The sequence below is a fragment of the Gracilinanus agilis genome, chromosome 3, assembly GCF_016433145.1.
Source record: "Gracilinanus agilis isolate LMUSP501 chromosome 3, AgileGrace, whole genome shotgun sequence".
Taxonomy (NCBI): domain Eukaryota; kingdom Metazoa; phylum Chordata; class Mammalia; order Didelphimorphia; family Didelphidae; genus Gracilinanus; species Gracilinanus agilis.
Genome location: NC_058132.1, coordinates 228,860,883 through 228,883,630, shown reverse-complemented (window position 1 = coordinate 228,883,630; position 22,748 = coordinate 228,860,883). Strand labels below are relative to the sequence as shown.

General features: G+C 33.4%; 1 protein-coding gene across 4 annotated transcripts in view; it reads left to right on the top strand.

Moving 5' to 3' along the window:
* Positions 1-22,748, top strand: part of GULP1 (GULP PTB domain containing engulfment adaptor 1) — a 154,703-nt gene that overhangs the window by 114,020 nt on the left and 17,935 nt on the right. For all 4 annotated transcript variants that reach the window (XM_044669716.1, XM_044669715.1, XM_044669714.1 and 1 more), the window contains 2 exons: positions 5,752-5,868; positions 6,571-6,663. In XM_044669716.1, coding sequence (XP_044525651.1) covers positions 5,752-5,868; positions 6,571-6,663 — 210 coding nt within the window. The remainder of the gene's footprint in view (positions 1-5,751; positions 5,869-6,570; positions 6,664-22,748) is intronic.

The window sequence follows — 22,748 nt, the reverse complement described above, 5'->3', positions numbered from 1 at the left end:
AACCTACTTTTGCCCCTTTCCCAAAGTTTTAGCCTGAAAAAACAGTAAAATCTGAACAAAATTTTATTGCAATTATTCAAGGGTTGCATCAGATAAAATACAGCAAATACTATGATAAATTTACTACACTGCAGTTTAAAGCACAAATTTGACAAAATTATATTTGGCCCATTGTTTTAACCTACTAAAACATCTTAGTTTTTTTAAAATCTTGATTCTATAAAAAAAATGTAAATTAGCTATGCCTCCCAGTTTTGTCATTTAAAAGACTAATTAGATTTTCTGTATTTTTTAACTGTTATTTATTTTAAATGATGTTATCTTCTGTCACACCACTAGGAGTTTCCTTTTAGGTTGATATAGATCTACTACTGAATAGGAATATGAATTGGCATTTTGGGATACACTAGTCAAGTGTTTTATGGACATCTATGCAAACTGGAAATATAATCAACCAGCCCTTATTTCTTTATTTTGTCCACAGAATATCATGAAAAATTTATTAAATGCCTTTCTTAAATAAAAAGAAATATTACACATACACACATTTATTTTTTCTGATCTACTTGTCTAATAACACTCTCAGGTTTGGCATACATTAGTCTTAATGAACACATTTTAATTTCTTGTAATTATCAATGTCTCTAATTGATCACAAACCAATCATTTAATTGTTTATTGTAGAATTCTCCCATGAACATAAAACTTGCTGGTCTATACTTTCTGATTTCTTTAATATTTTACCCTTTTTTAAAGTGGAACAGTTAAATCAACTAGTATTTATTATACCTAAAGTATGCCAAGCACTATGCTAAACACTGAGCATACAAAAGATAAGAAAAAAAATCCCTGTTTTCAATTATTTCACTCTAATTGAGGAGGCAATATGGAAATTACTTTGCATGCAAAATATATTCAAGCTAAATTAAGGCTAGGGTAGCTAGAGCATCAAGCATAGCATAAAAAAAGACTCAATCTAGTCCTGAACCCTTTCTGTGTGACTTGGGCAAGTCACTTAACCTTCTTTGCCTCAGTTTTCTCATCTGTAAAATGAGCTGGAGAAGGAAATGTCAAACCATTCCAATAACTTTGCAAAGCAAACCCCACATAAAGTCACAAGGACTTGGTCATTATTGAAAATGACTGAACAACAACAAAAATTAAAGATAGTCTGAGAGGGAAAGTTTAAGGAACACTGGGAAAGACATTATAGAAAGTAGAACTTCAGCTGAAACTTGAAGGAAACTATAAAAGCTGGAAAGTGGAGATGAAGTAAAAGAGTATTTCAGGTATGGGGGACTTTCAATTAAAATGCTTGGATTTGGGAGATAGGGTATCATGAGTGAGAAATAGCCAAGAAATCAATGTCATTGGATTACAGAATATTTGGAGGGGAGTAATGGGTAAAAAACCAACAAAATTAAAAATGCACTTCAGAAGTCAAACAGAGGATATTTGATCCTGGTGGAAAATATTAACTGCTTCTAAACTCCAGACTAGTGTTCTTATAGCAGTGTTATCATGTCTTTGGAGTTCTTTCATACAATGGTTGTGATTCATCTGGATCTAGAGACTTATATTTGTTTAAAATACTTACAGGAGTTGTTAATAAAGGACCTATTTTCAATTTAATTACTTTTTTTATAATATTTTACCCTTTTCATTTGATGAACTTTTCCATGACACAGAAAATAGGAGTTTCTAAGAATTAGAAATAAAAACAAGATAACCTGAATGGCCTGCCTTTTCTCATTCATCCGTTTATATTAAAATAGTTCCCTCAAGTAATCCCCTATCAGTTATGACAATTAATAATCAATATTATCAAACATTTCTATAATATGTTCCAGGTCCCATGCTAAATACTTTATATTGATCTCATTTTATCCTCACAATACCTCTGGGACACAAATGCTTTTACTATTGTCATTTTACATATGAGAAAACTGAAGCAGAGAGTGAATAAATGACTTATTCAGGGGTTATACAGCTAATATGTGTCTGAGGCCATATTTGAACTCATGTCTTCTTAACTCCAGGTCCAAAATTCTATCCACTGTGCCATTTGGCTTCTCCATATAGTGTAAGTTGAGAGTCTTAGGACCTGAGTTTGAATTCCTTCTTTGGTTCTTACTGAGTGACACTTAACTTTTCCAAGCCTCAGTTACCTCATATATAAAATGAGGGAATGGAATGGATGGCCACTGGAGATATTTTCTAAGACTACATCAGTGATAGTATGTGATCTTTTATTTATTCGCATAATGAACTCCCTGGTCAGGAAATTCAGAGAAATGGCAAAATAAAATTTGGTATCCTAATCAATACACAAGAAAAGATAAATGCACAATGAGAAGATTAGCACTTATCCAATAATATTAGCAGTCCTTTAATAATCACCCTCTAAAACTGTTTTCTTCTTTTTCAACCCTCTTTAGAGAATATCACCTAGTGTTCTCTTTTTCTAGATTATTTTTGTTGTGGTTGTGTGACCACTTCATTGATCTGCTTGTTTTCATTTTGTTGATGTAAGTATTTAGGGATATAAAATTTACCCTAACTACTATTTTGACCACATCCCCAAAACATTCTCCCCCTTGTTTTATGGATGAGGAAATTGAGGCAAATAGGGCTTAAGTGACTTGCCCAGGTTGACACAGCTAATAAATCTGAGACTAGATGTGAATTTAGATCTTATTGACTCCAAACCTAGTACCACATTCACTGTGTCACCTCAATATCTATAGTACCTACCTTTAAAGTTCCTTAAAGGTCTAGGTCTCTTGTTTAGCATGGATAGAAGTGTTTGCTGTACAAACCTCTCCTTTCCCATCATATAGCTCATGATGTAATTTGCTCAACTCTTATGCAGTTTTGTAATCTAACATATATCTGATTAAACACAACTTTTATCAGTCTCATGTTTAATTTCATGAAAATAATTTTTAAAGAAATGTTCTGTTCATCTTTCCTAAATAAAGTATTTTATTTTAATGAAAAATATTTCATAATAAAGATGGGTCACAGTAGTTATCAAGATTTAGTTATTTCCTAGAGAAATAAGCTCTTTTTTCTTAGTTTATAACCTATTGTAGCAAAGTCTTGGCAAATCAGTAATTGTTATACATATATATATGTATATATTACATCATATATTGTAAAAGAATATACATCATATACATACATATAAAGAAGAATATTGATGATACAGTTGATATTCCCTATGATGTTCATTTAGAAAACAAGATACAGTGAAAACTTGTGGATGAAGTTCGTAATCTATAAGTATGCAATGAGAATTCTATTAAATTATGCTGTCAAATGTAAAAGACTTTAAAAGCAATGACTGGTATGATCAAAATTACTGACAATGAAAAGATGTATTATCAAAAATTAGCAGCAACATTAAGCTTCAAATCGTTGTCTCAGAGATTTGATATGGAAGAGCTCATTTCTGACTAGGTCTCATAGAGAAGATAAAAAGAAGGCCATATAAAGAACATAGAACCTAAGTCAAATGTACCTTGAATGATGTATCTTGAATAAAAAGAGGGTGGATCATAGTTTATGATTTGGATGACAGGACCATCCATTTCAGAAATAGAGGACCATATAAGCAAAGACAAAGAGATAGGGAAGAGCAGGGTGAGGTGGATGGGATGGAATGGCAGTGGGTTTGGCTCTTTAGAGTTTGTGAAAAGGAACAGTATATGAAGATAAAAGTCAGATTGTAGAAAAGTTTGAATTTCAGGATAAAAGTTATGTATTGAATTAGGTAGGCTATGGAGAAGCACTGGGCATTTCTTATATGGAAGAGTCCCATAATCAGATAATACAGTATTAAGATGACTTCTTTAGCAGTAGCATGATGGTTGTATTGCTGGCTAAGGGAGATTGTAGGCAAGGGAATTACATTGAAGATTATTATAGTAATCTCAGTAAGAGCAGATGTGAGCCTTAAGCACAATGATTGTAAGAACATAAGGGAGGGAAAAAATGTAAGAGAGCCCATTCAATTTAACAAAACTCTCTCTAGAAGGTACTAATGCAAGATACATGGTGTACATTGCAGAGATTAACTACAAAACTTGGCAATAGATTGGATTGGGAATGAGTATAGGAAAGGGTACAATTGCAGGCAGTAATGTGATTTCCATCCCAGGTTGATAAGGAGGATAGTGATGATGCTAACAAAAACAAGGAAGTTAGAATGAGAAGCAAATTTAAGTGGTAGAATGAATTCAATTTTAGATGTATTATATTGTTGGCAGGAGCAAATCCAGAATCAGCTGTTCTTTCAAATCCAGAATTAGCTTATTAGTACAGATAGTACATTATTTCAATCCCAATGAATACAGATCAAGACATAAAATAGCATATCATGTTCACTAGTTTCTTCTACAATGACATAACATATTCAAATTTTAAAGTAATTAATAGACTGTCATAAAATAACAGGACTTGTTGAGTATAACTTGTGAAATCATGTCAACACTTTAAAATTACACATTCTGTATTATTTCAACAAAAAAATTTAATGCTTACTACTTGCAAAGAATATATGGCAAATGCAAAGGAAAGGGCAGCTTTGAAAGTGAATGGATGAAGAAGGAATTAGCAATAAAATTAGAAAGAAGACTTAGGGTACCAGAGCCTGTGATTTCCTTAGTAGAGGGAATTCTCTAGGAGGGAAACCTGTTTCTGCCCAATTGAGGTTGGCATCTTCTCTGGAACTTGGAAAGTTGTTTAGTGCCCTGAGGGTTAAAGCCAGGGTCAGGGAAGGCAGAACCTTTCAACCCACTCTACATGCTGCCCACCCTGTTTAAGACTTTAGTAGATGCCATATAATTATTTCAAGTAAGGGGAAACAAATTGAGAAGAACCATGCTAAATACTTATTTAAATAAAGGGAAAGGAAACTGAGAAGTTCCATGTCTGGAACTCTCTCCTTCCTAGCCGAAGTCCCTTCAAGTCTCAGCCAAAATCCTACTTTCTGAAAGACCCCTTTCCTAAATCCTCCTTAATCATAGTGCTCCCAGTTTGTCTGATATAAATCTTGTTTGCACATTGTTGCTTGTAAGCTCCTCATTAGATTATAAGCTTCTATCCCTAGTACCTGGAACATAAAAAGTGCTTAATAAATGTTTATTCAATGAATGGGTGTTATCAACCCCATTAGACAGCTCTTTGATTGTAAAAACAGTTTGGGTTTTTTGCCTCTCTTTGTGTGGCACAAAATCTGGCACATTATGAATGATTAATGCTAGTCCCCTAACTGGTTGATCCCTAATAATATATAACATTTACACAGCACTTCTAAAATGATTTGTAAAGTGCTTTACATATGTTAGTTCATTTGATACTTGCAACAACCCTGCAAAATCGGTGCTGTTGTTATTCCCATTTTACAGACGAGGGAACTGAGGCCTAGACAGGTTAAGTCATTTGCCCACAATCACACAGCTTTTGTATGTCCAAGGCAAGATTCAAATTCAAGTCTTCCTAATGCCAGAAACTATACATTATCTATTGGGCCACCTCGCTGCCAGTTTAGAGGATTTGTTTAAAAAGAGAAATAAAATTTAGAGGATAGAAGAGTCACCCTCAAATCTTGTTCATGCTTCCACTCTTTCAATACTCAGTCAAGCCCATACATGCCTTGTGAAACTTTGCCTCTTCTTGGGGCAGGAGTATGGTCCTGGAGAGCTTCTTACTACAATGCCAATTCTTTCTTTTTGGTTTTCCCCAAAGGCTGAAGAGATCACTTTAACTATTGGTCAAGCTTTCGATCTGGCCTACAGGAAGTTTCTAGAATCTGGAGGAAAAGATGTGGAAACAAGAAAACAGATTGCGGGGTTGCAGAAAAGAGTGAGTAACCGAAATGTGTTGATCACATGTGTTTGATCTAAGTACAGGGAAACTTGCAGACCATCAAACAAATTGAGAAGTCCTACCATTCCATTTCCCCACACAGATTGGAACTGCTTTCATTTTGTTCCTATAATTGTCCACTCCTGATCCCCTGCACAGTTTTTAACCATTTTATATTGAATTCCCACAAGAACTTAGTGTTCTCATGTGACTTTGCTTCACTTCCTGATGCTTCTCATGGGGATCAGAGCAGCAGAAGGAGCAGATGCTGGGTAAGTGGTTTCCCACGCAGATCAGATTCCTTTTGTTATTAAATTACCCCTTTCCCTCACTATCTTCAAAATCGCCACAAGCAAGTTTCACTGTCCTGTGTTTATACTCCTAGATTATGGGTACAATTTTCAAAATAAATTCAGAAGAAAAAAAAACAGAAAGATTGGGAGCAATCAGGAAGAAGAAATTAGTCCAAATTACAAGTATTGTAAAATTTAAAATACGTGCATTGCTAATGACCTGGAGTTCTAAGCTGTTCCCAGGCTTTACCTAAATAACTTTATCCCCTGTGCATGATACATCACATCACATTTTGAAATGATGGACAAGCAGGAGTTTAGAAAGTTCACTCCAGAGTGTAGTCAGTAGTCATGGTATTTTTTTTTTAATTCTAATTTGATGTTCTATAATCATTTGCTTTTTTAGATACAAGAACTAGAAACTGAGAATATAGAACTCAGAAATAAAGTCCAGGATTTGGAAAACCAGCTAAGAATAACTCAGATATCAACATCTCCAGTAAGTATATCTAAATCCTATCCTGGTTTAGGGGGAAAATCAAATAAGTTGCATTTCTGTAAACAGGAATATTTCACATTCTTTGCTTATATCTTTACATTTAAACTACATCCATAATATGCTTAGAAAAAGAAAGCTGATAATAAAAATAGGGATAGGGACATGGACCTCTTATTTCTTTGCTATAAGGAAACTTTTAGGTAAAACAGTTACCTCTACCCAGGCTAGTTGCTACCATTTTTGAAACAAAGTATGGCCTAGAAAATTGATAGGTCAAATTGCTAGTAGGTGTCCAAGGCAGGACTTGAAACCTGGTCTTCTTGGTCTTGAAGACAGCCCTCTATTCACTACTGCAGGCTATCTTTGATGAATACTGATAATCTTTAAAAGAGCTATATCAATTAGATCAAATTTTTTTTCTATATAATTGATTTCAACTTCAATGTAATTTTGACCTTGTAGAATTCAGAAAGTTTCTGTAATAATTATACTCAGACTTTGAAGTCTGGAAATTAGTGCATTTGTGACTAAATTTAACAAAACCTTCTTTAGTGATGTGGGAGAAGTAAGTCCCAAAACAGTAAACTGTTACTCAGGATGTAGCTTTTTAACTTGGCAAAATCTGGGATATTGTACTATGCAATGATTTTCTACATCATTAAGTTAATCTCAGCATGAGAAATCAGTATTTTAGGTATTGGATTTACATGTCATCACAGTCAATTCTTATATTGTTAGTAAATTATTCATTTTACAATTTACTCATAATTTCAAAATCCATATTTTACTTTTAAATTCCATCTAAGATATACTCAGACCCATTTTTTTTGCCATCAGATAGTATGTAATTAGGATATGAAAGCATTTTAATACTCATCTAAGCCAAATATAATTAGGAATATGCTTCCTGTCTTGATCATTTGTGCCCTTTTTATTTTACCCAAACCTCTCCAATTTCTCCTTCTGAGACCTGCCTGATTTTTTTGAAGACCCAGGTCAAATGCTCTATTCAATCATATTGATAATGAGGCAGTCTTTAAAAATTGCAATTTAATTATATTTTTCAGTAAACAAATAACTATTAAAGAATGAGAGAATGGCTTTACCCATCACATTAATGGGCCACACATAACCAGACTATTATAAGACCTGGTTCTTTTGATAATTTATGCTGACAGCCACATCATGGGTTTGACCATTGTGATTGAAAAATGTGTTTCTGGCAGCCAAAGTTGGAACAATGAACACATTTACCCTTAGAGTTGTGTTTACATATTGTGATAAAGTATTATTGCCAATAGTGCTAGTATCTCCTACAAGTTTCTTTTATTTTACCAAGTATATATATAATAAACAACTCAACATAAGGCTCTACATGTAATTAACATAATAAAGCTAAAAACCCCGACTTTGTGATTTGGTTATTATATTTTATTCTGTCAAAAATGCTTGACAGTTTATTTTACTTAGAGATGACAGTATTTTTTATCTGCCTTAAACTACTCTTTGTAATCTTGCACTTGAGTTATTCCCACTCATTTTCTGAGTGCCAAGACACAGGGCAAGATAGTTAAATGTTTGTTGAATGAATAATCAAAAATCGACTCTACCACAGCATGTTTCTTATTAGTATTCAGGATGTCCTAAACAAGTTTCAGAAACCAAAGCAATATGATCGGAACCTCACAATACAGTTGGTTCCCAATTGACAAATGGGTTATGGTCCAACAGTTCATTTTTAAATTAGTCATTTGAAACTTGAAATGTGTTTTCCCACAGAACAAAATATTACACAATATAATTCATTTTTTAGGTCATCCTTAAAAAAAAGAAGTATTTAACCAAACCTCAAATAAGTTGAATACCTTATGAATAATACTATAGAACCTAACCATAATTTATTACAACAATTCTATGGGAAGTACACTCAAAGCTCCAAATGGTTATACCAAGAATATATTTCTCAATCACCTATCATGGTGGTCATATCTATGATGTAGCAGTTGGAAAAAATTATCAGAAGATTCAATTCTTAAGAAAGCTTAGTTATGCTATGATCTGTTAATGTGTTGGGAATAGACTATCCCTTATTGTCTACCAGCTATTCATAGAAAAATAAGAAAATAACATTTTTTTAGAGATTAGAACTATAAAGAAATGTTAGGATTAAACAGTCAAGAAAATGTCTGTTAACCATGCTGACTATAGAGTTTCCCTTAACATATATCTTACCCTCCCCCCAAATATTCACAGTAAATATAAGAAAATAGCAATTTTTAGAGATTAGTTGTGTAAAGAAATGAAAGAATTAATCAAGAAAGTGCTAAGTAACAAATGTTTCTTTTCTCCCCTTCCATTTTATTTTATTTTAACAAAAAATGCAGGATAAAGAGTATTCTGTAGTTTAAAAGTTATTATTAACATACCCATGGTAAAACAATTGGCTTTATAAAATATTATTTTTCTCTGTCAAAAAATGCTTGAATTTCCTTTGAATCAACATTCTTTTGTAAATGCTCAACAAATTTTTTTTGATTTTCATTTTCCATCGAAACTATTGTAAGATAGATATATAAAAAGTTGAGTATAAATATATACCAATTATATAGTAGGCAGATAGCATAGATACTAGACATTATATTTAGTAAAGATAATATGTCCTTCATTAGATGAGAATCAATGGGCTAGTGTGGTAAGAAAGCTATCCTTGGAGCCAGGAAGACCTATATTCAAGTACTCTCTGATACATACTCACTGGTCAAATCAGACCCAAATAATCCTTCTAATTGGTCAAGTCAATTAATTTCTTTGTACCCTGAGTAACTAAGATATGTTTCAGAGAAGGTGTAATTCTGCAATGTTGAAAGGAGTTTCCTAATATGAGGTTCCTTATACTAATAAAAGTGCAGGTCTGGTCCATATCTCCTATCCCTGTGTTAGAAAAGTTCTTGTGAATATGTGTAGGCCAGTAAAATGTAGGAAATAGAGGGACAAATAGAGTGTTTTTTTTAAACCTTTGTTTTCCACCTACATGAAACACTCTAGTAGAAAATCATAATATTACTTATGAAATATAAGAACAAAAACCCTGGATTAGAAATCAGAATTAGTTTCTTGTCCTGTCTTTGCCATAAAAGTTATGATAAGTGTGTCTCCTCATCTGTAAAATGTGAAATGAGCCTACTGGACTATGTTATCTCTTAAGTGCTATTCCCTTACTTTTATTCTAGGAACTTTAAAAAGTATAAATCCTCATTATGCTTCATGTAACAAGATTTATCCCCCAAAGAATTCCAAATTATTTTCAAAGTTTGAGATTTTTATATTATAAGATTAGAACATTTTGCATTAAATTCAAAATTTATCTAATATTATTTTTGTTAAATATTAATGGTACCTTTATGGTGGCTATCCCCACTAGAAAAAATGAAGTTTCATGGATAATTGATACTATTGTTTAATGTTTTGAATAATTGATTTGGATTTCTTTAGAAAATTATGAAGAATAGAAGATTCATATTTTAAATGAGATTTAAGTGATCAATGTCAAGCATTTATTTTACTGCCTACTATATGGCAGTTTGTGTAATAACGATTTTTAATATACATTGTCGACCTTATAGGATCTAAATTGTCTCCCTCCCTCAACTACCTTCCCTACCCATTCTGGAGGTGGTAAACAATTTTATATAGGTTATACTTGTAATATGCATAAAATCAAAACTCCAAACTAAAAACAAAATAAATTAAAGTGAAAATTAGTATTCTTTGATCTGTATTCTGACTCTATCCATTCTTTCTCTGGAGGTGGATAGGATTCTTTTTCATAAGTCCTTCAGAATTGACCTTGATCATTGTATTGCCGAGAATAGCTAAATCTTTCACAAATGATCATTGTACAATATTGCTATAACTGTGTACAATGTCTCCTGGTTTTGCTTATTTTACTATATATCAGTTAATGTAGGTTGTTCTAGCTTTTTTCTGAAATTGTACTGCTCATCATTTCTTATAGGAAAATCGTATTCCATCATAATCATATACCACAATTTGTTCAGCCATTTCATAATGGATCAATATCCTCTCAACTTCCAATTCTTTGCCACCACAAAATATTTTTGTACACTTAGGTTTTCCCTCTCTCACTCTCTCTCTCTCTCTGTCTCTGTGTCTCTCTCTGTCTCTGTTCTCTCTCTCTCTCTCTTTCTGTCTCTCTCTGTCTGTCTCTCTGTCTCTCTGTCTCCCCCCCCCCTCTTTCTCTCCTCTCTATCTCTGTGGGATACAGACATAGTGGTGGTATTACTGGATTAAAGAGAATGCATATTTTCATAGTTCTTTGGGGATTGTTTCAAATTGCCCTGCTAGTGGATTATATTCAATTCCATTCAACAATATTTTGAAATACTGACTATATTCTAGTCATTGGTCTAAGTAGTAAATAGAAAATGCAAAGAGAAATCAGAGGGAGGAAAAGAGACAGAGAAGCTGAAGAAAGGAAAGGAAGAAAAAAGGAAAGGAGGGAAGGATTAAGAAAGAAATGGTATATATTGCAGGTATTAGAATGCAGTAGAAATGTCATAAGAAAATTGAGGGAGAGATTATTTCTTTAGGAAAGATTCAGGAAAGGCTTCTTGAAGGTGTCGTTGAAATGAACATGGAAAGGGGAATGTAAACTGTTGAAGCTGAGGGTCCTGGGAAGAAAGAAAGTCCATTCCAACACGACATAGAGAGCATAAGCAATTACACAATAAAGGAAGAGAGGCAGCAATGGCAAGATTGTACAGAGAAGAAAATTTATATTTACCAACAGAATATATTATAATAGAAACAGCTAGGCAACACAATCGGTAGAGCCCCATGCCTGGTATTGGGAGCACTGGAGTTCAAACCTGGCCTTGGATACTCCTTACCTGTGTGTCCCTGGGTAAGCCATTTAACCTCATTTATCTAGGCTTTACCACACTTCTGTCTTAGAATTGATACTAAGACAGAAGGTAAAAGTTAATTAATATATATGTGTTGTATGCTGTGTGGTGTATGTGTGTGTACATGTCTGTGTGTGTCTGTGTGTGTGTGTGTGTGTGTGTGTGTGTGTGTGTGTGTGTGTGTGTGTGTGTAAAATCAGTATTAAGATTTAGGGCTGGAAGTCCCAGAATTCTTTGATCTCTTTTTTGGACTCTGTATTTTTTTTTTTTTGCTTACTCTAAGGCTCTCAGTTCGATTCTCATTTAACTTATGATTAAAAAATCATTTGAATTTCTACTTGTGCAAGCATTTATTAAAGGCTATTTTTGTGCCAAACTTTGTCCTAAGTCATGGGGATAAAAATAGACATTTTGTCTATTTCTGTTAAAACTACAAATACTCCTAGTAATAAATGGATCTTTCCATAATTTAGTAAATTGTATCTATTTAGAATCTAGGTGGGGCAGCTGATTGGCTCAGTGGTTGAAAGCCAGGCCTAGAGACTGGAAGTCCTAGGTTCAAATCTGGCTCCAGACATTTTCCAACTGTGTGACCCTGGGCAATTCACTTAACCCCCATTGCCTAGCCCTTATCACTCTTCTGCCTTGGAGCCAATACACAATATTGGCTCCAACACAGAAGGTAAGAGTTTAAAAAAAAAAGAATCTAGGACTAGTTTTCCATATAATACAGAAGCATTAGAGAACGTTCTAATAAGATCAGGAATACAAAAAAGAGATCCATTTTCAACACTATTATTAAATAAAGTTCTTGAAATTTGAGTTGTAGAGAGAAGATAAGAGAAAGAAATTAAGAGAATTGAGTACAAACAAAGGTGAAGTAAAAGTACATTTTTTTTGTGGATGAAATGATTGTCTACCTAGAGATTCATCCAAAATTAAATAGAACAATACGTCCAGCAAAGTATCAGAAGGTAATATATCCAACATATATTGTCAGCTTTTCTACATATCACTAATGAAACAGAGGTAAAAGCTACAAAGAGAAAATCTATTCAAAATAATTAAAACATATATAAAATAGTTGAGAGTTCACCTTACTAAGAAACATATAGGAAGCAGATGAATAAAAATGCACAACAATCTTTACAGAAATAAAGACAAAATTAAATAAGTAGACAGTTATTAATTGCTCATGACTAGTCAATATAGTAAAAAGAATATTACTTAAATTAATTTACTTATTTAGTGCCATATCAATTAAATTACCAAAGATTTATCACTCTCTCTCTTTGTCTGAATGGAGGGTGAAGCCCTGAACTCCAAATATCCATTTAACTAGAGAGTTCAGTACAGATACCTAACACTTCATTTTTCATCTGGCCACACTACTTCGAGACTTTTCTAACTGACTTCTTGACCATTCTGCTGGAAGTTCATTTTTGGGATAACTTCATCATCCTATAAAATCTCAGCAGCCTTGATACTCCATCTTATTACTACTATCTGCCTCTCTGATTAAAGGGTGGGGCTGTAAGCTCCAAATGTCCATTTAGGGAAAGAACTCAGCTCCAACATCTCATTTCTCACCTGACTGCAATACTTTGGGACTTCTCCATCATACCCCCATGTTAAATATACCTCCTTTTCTCCTTCCTTTTATTTATTGTCTTCCCCTTTTATATTATAAGGTCTTTGATGGCAGGGACTGTCTTTCTCTTTTTGTATGTATGTATATATGTATGTATATGTGTGAATATATTTATATATATATATATAGATAGTATTAAGTTTTAGAGCTAGAAGAGAATATATATATATAAATATATATATATACATATGCATATGTATATAATATATCCCTACCACTTAGGAGTATTAGGCACATTGTATGGGGCACTAAATGTTTACTGACTACTGTTTGTTTATTAGAAAAAAAATAATCTGGAGGAACAAAAGTTCTAAAACTTCAAGGGAAACAAAAGTGAGAAAAGTGGAAAGAAAAAAGACCTGACAATCTCTTAATTCAAATTATTATACAAAGCAGTAATCATCAAAAACTTGCTACCAGTTAAAAATAGAGAAGTTGTTTAATAGAACAGATAAAGTATACAACATTCAGAATAAAACAAATATATTATCATAGTGTTTTATAAATCTAAAGATTTGAAATACTAGAGAAAGGACTCACTATTCAACAAAAACTTATGGAAAACAGTAAAGCAGTCTGGTAGAAATGATATTTAGACCAACATGTCATACCATACATAAGACCAGAATAAGACATGGCTACAAATATAAACCTAGATATAAAAGAAAAGAAGGAAATACTTTTGCAACAAGTGACAGGGGAAGAGTTCTTGACTAAACAGGAAATGATAACATGATTGCATGTTATCAAGAAATACTAACAGTTTGGATTGCATAAAATTAAAAAGCATTCATGAGAAGAAAATAAATTTTAAAACATCAAAATAAGAACATAACAAGTTAGCAATTAATAGTTAAAGGATATGAAAATGCAGTTATTAAGGGAAAAAAATCCAGGACACCAACAAACATGAACAAAGCTCAATCACTAACAACTCTGAGTCGTGTTCTGAGGTCTCATTTGACTCAACAGTAAATCATAGATATAAATGTGGATTTTGGTCAACTAGTATGTTACATTTAGAGGGTGGGTTTTTTTTATCCTTTAAGGATATCTAATGCTTCCTTGATTGAATATGATAATTCAAGTACCTTCATCAATTGTACCCAGAAATTGAAAGACAGGCTTCTAGTTGCTGACCTGTCAGCATGTCATTTATGTGTTTTGGTAGAGTTATATAAGCTGTGGCCCTTTTCCAATAGTTTTTATCAAATAGAAAATCCTTATTTCAGTAAGTAGGTGGAGTGTTTATGTTTATCAAATGCTAAAGTACTAGTTATATTCTCCTCGCTATGTCGTATAGCTAATCTTTTCCACTGATTGTTCTATTTTTTAAACTAGCACAAAATTATCTTGAGAATAACTGTTTTGTAATAACATTTGAGAACTGTCACTAGTAGACCCCTTCATTCCCACATTTTTCATTATTTTCCTTGAAGTTTTTGGCCTTTTTTTGCCTCTATATGAATTTCATTGGTATTTTAATACTTTATTCTTTCTCTGCCTCAGAGATATGGGTCTGAGGAAGGAAAGTGCATTTCAGTAAAAAGGTCTTCTCTTAACTAGAGGACAGGGTATAGTCTGGCCAAACATGGTAAAAGTCTCAGGAAGATGAGACATTGACTGTTACAAAATTTTAAATTATAATAACTAATGATAACATAAAACAAATAGCTGTGTATAGTGGAGAGTAGACTTCACAGATGTTAAAATATGGGCTTATTTTAAAATGTAATCATGGAAAAAATTGCCCTGGATATTGTATCCCTCTGCCTGTTATGTCTTGGGTAACTGATATTGTTGCTTACTTCTAATCTTAGTTGTGGATCTACTCAATAAATCTATTGTGTAAAAGAATGCACTTCTTCTAAGAAGTAACCATAAGTACATGTTTCAATTCTTCTTACTATCATACTTCCTGAAAAAGTATTACAACCTCTCAGACTCTGGAGTATGCCTTTAATTGACATTTAATGAAATATAAAACCGAATTTGGCTTTTCCAGGGGACTTTCTTTCCCAAATGTAACTTTGATGGCAAGGCTGAAGGAACTATTTTTTAGATTCTGTCTTAGTTTATAGAATTTTACAAGTGCTTTTAGGCATGTTTTTGTGGTTTCATAAGCAGAGTTCATTTCAGACTTTTATGTGAACTATTAAGTCTTCAGTGAGTTTGCATTAGTACCTTAGTGATATATTTTATGTCTCAAAAAAGTGGAATATTAAAGGACTTAAGAATAAATGTTTTTCATCAGATTTTACAAAGTATGTTCATTCCATTCTGTGGTAATCCTTTGAGGAAAATTTAAAAATAATAAGAACAAAATACATAGCCATATAGTACTGTTTATCAACTTATTTTTGCATATTTGACCAGTATTTGTACCAAAGAACTTTGTGGTTATTGTTTTATGATCCAGGTTAACACCCTAACAGTATAAATGTTGCCAAACAATGAGATCATGGAGTAATTTGGAGCCAGCTGAAAAAAAATGACATACCAAATATGTTACTTGTTTAACATTAAAAGGAAAAATTAAAAAAAAACTAATAAAAAGAGAGATATGATAAAACTACTTCCCTCTCCCTATCTTGAATTCTCTTCAGTGCCTCATGATGAGTCAGGATCACTCATGTCCAGGGGATGGTTGTATGGATCTACGTGGGTTTTTTTGGTCAGATTTTCCCATTTGTGGGTTTTCTGTTGTTTTTCACCAAAGGAGCACTTACAGTATGCTAGGCGCCATACTGTAGTTCCAAAACTGTGGTTTCCGTCTGTGGTTACCAATTTTAAGAGTGTCGATATTACTACAACCCTATATAACATTGGGACTGTTGAAATGTTTTAACTGATTTTTGGAATTCGGTCTCATTTTATACAGTCATTTAGATGCACAGAGAAATTTCCATTACTTGACTGTGCTGTTTGCTTTTCTTCTGTGTTCTGGTGGTTTGGCAGTAGATTAGAGGTTGGGTTTTCCACCATTTGGTACTAATTATCTAGGAACAATCTGATTTTCATTTATTACATTCACATGGTGGTGCTTCTCATGTTGATATTGGAAAATGGGGTCAACTCTGCTCTCATCCACCAAGTAACTCCAGTAGATGGACTCTTTTCTGTAATGGCAGGCACAAAGAGTTGAATCAAATTCTTTATTTTACTCTGTGTGAGTGTGTGCATGTGTGTGTGCGTGTGTGTGTGTGTGTGTGTGTGTGTGTGTGTGTGTGTGTGTGTATGTATGCCTGGGCTCACGTGCACTTTACTTATTTAATTTCTTAAGCCAGCAGCATGCATTCAATTTACATTATTACTATGATGTTAAATGAAGTGCTAAAGGTTACTGAGCTTTCTTTTGCTGAATAAAATCCATCACCCTTTAAATCCAAGTTATTGTAAGTGGGTGCAATTCTATCTTTTCATACTCTTAAATGTGGTTACTGAGAAGATTTGACAGGATATTTACAGATAAGAATCTAAATCTTTCTCGTTTCCTTCTTTTTTCTGCCTTCCTCCCTTGGAGAAGCCTTGAAAAAACAATTATTTTCATTTTTCCTCTTCTTTTTCTCAATTACAATTGAAAAAAGTTATGATAGAAAAGATGACTATTCAAGCTCAATTTTGTAAAAATTCCAAATGTGAAGAACCTTGATATTTTAAACTTGCACATTGCATCATAGATGTTTCAGACTATAATTGTCTCCCCATGCCAAAAAATAGAATTTCTCATAATTATTAGTTTTATAAAGAAGATGAAGAAGTAATGTAGTCTAGCATAAAGAGTATAATATGGGATTCTTGACAAAGATTTCTTGCTAGCTAATTCTTAAACTTGGATAAAGCATTTATTCTCTGCTACAGTTTTTCCAATTTGTGTAATATTATTAGTATTTATCTTATAATTATAATGGCAGAATAAGATCATGGGTGTCAGTACTTTAGATGATGAAAATATGAAGATTATGAAGAAATAAATAACTGTTGCTATGTCTTTTTAGTCATCACTATAGTTATATCTTTTTTAATAAGTCCTGCTAAAAAAGGCACCATCCAAATATACTGAAGTCAGAACTTGGTAAAATGTCTGGAAATTTATTCCACAATATCAACATCTAGGGAAGGCAATAAGTGCAGCTTTCCCTCACTGGCAACTCCAGAGTACCACCTTGCCCTACCGCTGTGCTCTAACTTGCAGCAACTTTGAAGTTGGGAATGGGAGGGATGGGTCAAGATCCAGAGGTCATACCTTGTGAGATGCTCTGAACTCTCAGAGGGGGAACCTATATTGATTTTCAAGCTGACTATATCTACTTGAGTCAAATTGCTTTTTGCACTCTGCATCAAACCACAGGGTTTAGGCATCCGGATGATACATATCTCCCTGAGTATGCCTCAGGAATCGCAGCATTATTGGTACAGCACTGTCTGAGGTAGAATCTTGGGACCTTTCCACATCCCAAGCGAACTTTTTCTGGTGCAGCTTTGCCTTGCTTTGATCCCTCCCACTGTGACCTCCGTAGCAGTCAGTCTTATACATAAGTGCCACAAACACCCCCAATTCAATTTGCTAGGTGGTCAGAATCCTTGGATTGCAGACCTGCACTAAGATAACAATTGGAATACCATTGGCAAATATTATTTTTCAATAATATAGGGGGAAATGTGCTAGGAAAAATGTGTTATCTTAATATTTAGTAATTTTTAGGCCAAAATACAACAAACCAATTAAATGATATAGAAGAAAGCATAATTATGATGGATAAAAATTAAATTGCCATTTTAATTTTGAATCTTAAAAAAATTCAATGACATTTATCTATAGAGCCCTGTAACTTTTGTTCTCTGTAATTTAAGATAAAGGATAGTATAATCTAAGATAGTTTCTAAGTATTAGATTTTTAAAAGACTTTTGTATCCTTTTATTACCAAAAGAATTAATAACTGTGTTAAGTACACTCTCGATTATTTTTTTGTAGATCTTAGCCAAAAATTGAGGTTCTTTTTTAAATGGTGGCACCTTCCTATACACAGACAGGATCAGAAACATTTCATGTTATAGTTGTTATCCAGAATAATTTAAAGATTGGAAAAAATATTATTTAAAACCCATACCACCAAAAACCCCATACTACTAAAGAACAAAAGGAAAACTACTTCAGTAACTAAAGGTTGCTTAAAGTAAATAGGGGAAAAATACAAAATTGAAAGTTAACCTTGAGTGTCATGATCATTTGATAATTTTTCCTTAATTAAGCATTTGTTGAGTTGGGATGTCCTCTTTATTCAGAAATTCAGATATCATAGATAGAGCCTCTTACAGTCCAGGTAGAGTGTTCAGTGAGACCAGTGAGGAAGTAGTGAGGGCTGGATAAACTGTAATAATGTTTATTCATGTAGAACACTCTATGAAATGTTAATTCTTTCTGCTAAATATAAGTTGTCCCCAAAGTCTTGGGGGCATTTTGGAACAGTGCACTAGATACTTTTTGGGGACACATTTTGACATTAGTAAGACGATCAATCACACAAAATATATTTTTTTTTCATTTAAAGCATGTGTTTCATTTTTAAAAAATTCTTATCTGGTTAACGTGACATTTAAAAATAAGTTCCAAAACATTTAAATTTAGAAAGACCAACAAGAATATGTATCTAACTAATGCCAAAAATGCCACTGCACATCATTAAATTGCTCTGGATTTGGCAGTTATGTTTTCTCATCCGTATTTCATAAGCCTAATATCTTGGTGAGGGAGTTGGCACTTTTGAAACATATACAGAGATTGGAATATTCTGGGCCTGGATTCCATCCTTTATAAGGAATAAAATTCAACAAGCTAGTTTCTTGTCTCAAATAAATAGCGATGATGCTTCTGCCCCTATTCTCTTTGATTTGGAGAGGTTTCAATACAGCTTTGAACCTTAAATTCTAATTCCCAGATAGACTGACATTATCATTTCTTCCTAGATTTCTTCTCTAAAATTTATCATACTGTTCAGTGCAATGAACACCACATCCTTTTCCATGAGTACATTAATAAAACTTAAAAATCAACCTCTTGAATTAGACCGTTTTGGACATCTGCTTAAATGGGGGAACCTTTTAAAGATAGTATTATCCTTACTGCCAAACGTAATTTCTCATGGGTCATAAAGAAAATGCTTTAATTTTTAAATTCTAGTGATATAGATAATTTCTACTTAGAATCTTTATAGGGTATTACAACCATTATTTTCATATTGAAGTTCAAGTCAAAAATGTAGTTAAAAATTAAAAATTAAAGTGACAGATTTACTGAGTACTTACTATGTGTTTTTATTATTTTCCTGGGTGTCATTGAGAAGTATGGTCAAAGAATGGAAAAGAGCATATTAGTCTTGGAGTCAAAAGGTCTGATTTGAGGTCCAGCTTTTCCACTTGATAGTTATGTGATCTTGGACAAGTAATCTGAGACTCAATTTCCTCATATGTAAAAGAGAGATTATAATTCTTGTTCTTTTCTCTTCTCAGGGTTGCTTTGAGCAAAGTGTTACAAAGAATTGCCCCCTCCCATGATCTTCAGATTTCTAGGAAACTTGAACTCTTACCAGCTTTGATTGTTTTTGACTGGATTTTGGTGTGGAGGAATCTCAGTGATGGGCAGATAGGCAGCAGCATTACTTTTTAGAGCTTAAATGCTTGAGGCACCAAAAAGTTAATTGGCTTGCCCAGACTCACACAGTCAGTATGTGTTCCTGAATCCAAGATGAGCTCTTTGTTCAATATTCTACTGCTTATATTTAGGTTTTTAAAACTTCCAGTTCCTCACCTCATCTGTAAAATGAGAGAGTTGAACTGGATAAGTTGTTTTTGAGCATTGAAATTTGGAACCCTACTCCATCATCCAAATTTTGGGGGGGGTCATATGAAGACCACTCTATTATTAATCGAGCTAGTTAGCAAAGAAGAAAGAATGATCTGATTACATGTGAAATCTATAAAACTATGCTCATATATATATGTACATAAATCTATTATAAATTGTGTGAAGGAAAATACCTTCTTCCTGTGACTATTTTATTCCTAACTATAGCTGTATATCATGATTTTTCTATTTATATTATATCCATATGATATATTTCCACTTTACATACACACATGGTTAGGTGACTTGTCTAGGGTCACAGAGCAAAATAGACTGGATTTAAAATTAGGTCTCTTCTTACCTCCAGGCCAGGCACAATATCCACTTCACTAACCTAGCTACCCATTGTTTACTTATTAGATGAGCCTTTTCAGCATGCCACTGTAATGCAGCTAGGTAAAGCTGGGGATGGAATGCTGACCTTGGATTCAGGAAGACCTAGGTTTGAAAGCAGTCTAGGACACTTACTAGCTCTGTGACACTCCATTTAACTGCTCATGGCATCAATTTCCTCATCTACAAAGTAGGCACAATCTCACATTCCTTGCAGGGTTGTACTGAGGATCAAATCAAATAAGATAAAAAATGTATTGTTGGACAGATGGCAAGCTTCATATTCACTGCATGTAGGGAACCTAGAAAACTGAAAGTTTAACAGGTTTGGCCAAGTCCTTCGTTACATAGAACAAGGAGGGGTTCTTCTCAATACATTTGAAATACTCCAATTTCAATTTGATATATTAATATAGAAGAGGAAAGGTAATAGTAAGTAGCTAAACCTCACATTTGTATAGATGGCTTTAAACGGTTCTCAAAGAACTTTTCTCATAACCTCTTGAAACCCTGTGGTGTATCACCATAAAAATAATATGATTATGAAGTGAAGTGAAATGTGGAAAGTTCTATACTTTGGAGTCAAGTGGAACCAGGTTCAAATTGCATCTCTGACAATTACTAGCTTTGTGATCTTGGCCAATTAATCTCTTATCTCAAGCAACTTCCTAGATTTGCTTCAATTTCTTTATCTTTCAACTGGAGTTTAGACTAAGTAGGCTTTAAACTCCCTTCATGCTGTAGATCTATGATTCCAGGTACTAAATTATATTTGAGCTGCTATCTTTATTGGTGGTTTGAGTTCCCCAAATTGCCAAAATCACAAAATTTTTCTCAGTTTTCCCATAATAGCATTGCAAATGTATTAAGGGGCTTTCATATGGTTTCCCAGTTAAAACCAGAGTTCAAGTTCAGCATTCTTCCCATTATATAGTTGTACCCAGCATAGCAAAGGCCATATATATTTGGCAATGGACAATACATTGTTACCTACCCTTGAATATTAATATCCCGGAAATTCATATTACTTTAGATAGTGTACCTTCAGTGGGAAGAGGAGACATGCATAATTATCGGATTTGAGCCATGCTAGGAAGGACACATTTTCTTTGCCAATTTCCCCTATTGATCTAAAACATATATATTTCTTATGAAAATTTGGCAGAGTTCTCAGTTTATTCAAGTCTGAACTCATTTGTTTCTCCTTATTTTTATCTTCATTTCATTAAACTAAAGTGGCATAACGGAAAGAATATTTCAGATCAAAAGATGAAACCCCTTGATTCTAGTTGTGCTAGTTCTACCACTGTATAGATATATCAACTAGAGTCAACCAGACACCAACTTTGTTCCAGGCACTATGCTAAGAGCTGGGAATGTAAATTTAAGAAAAATTAAAGCTAATGTCTCAGTCCTCAAGGATCTTACATTCTAATAGGGGAAGTTACCATGTAGAAGCTGAAAAGCAGGTGGGGTAGAGAGATGGACACATAGTGAAGTCCAGAGAACTGGGATAATAGCCAGGGAAAGAGTGTGAATAAGGCATTTTTTCAAATCAGAGATTCCAAGAAGAATTCACCAACCAGAGCAGGAGCCTCAGGGAGATCTTCCAGAGTAAAAAGACTGTCAAGGCATGGGAATAAGGTTACAAGCGTTGATTAAGCTCCTATTATGTTCTAGGCATTGTGCTAAGCACTTTGTAAATATTTCATTTGATTCTCACAACTCTGCAAGGTAGGTATTATAATTATCCTCATTTTATAGATGGGGAAACTGAGGCAAACAGAGAGTTTTTTTGTTTGTTTGTTTTAGTGATTCATCCAAGCTCACATATTAAATGTCTGAGACAAGATTTGAACTCATGTCTTCCTGACTTAAAGCCTAGTGCTTTTAATCCATTATATCACTAGTTACATGTAAGATATGATTCTCCTTTCTAGAGTTTTCTTTCACTAAAAAGGTATTATTTTTAGTTGTATATTATAGTTCATTTTGAAAATGATGGGAATGTGTTTTCTGTGCAAATTACTTTGTAGTTCCCTGATATTTTGCCTAAAGTTGCCATTTTCTGGAATAACCTAAAGACATTTGGTGAAGAATGCATGTATGGAAAAGGTATTCATTTCAGGATACTTAACTGCAGTTGTCTCTGTGTCATCCTTTGTAAACTTTTAACAAAAACTGCTATTGCAGCCTTTGCCTGTAACTATTTAGAATTTTATTGGGATTGAGTTTCCATCATACATGGAAGTCCAAGACTATGATTTATTC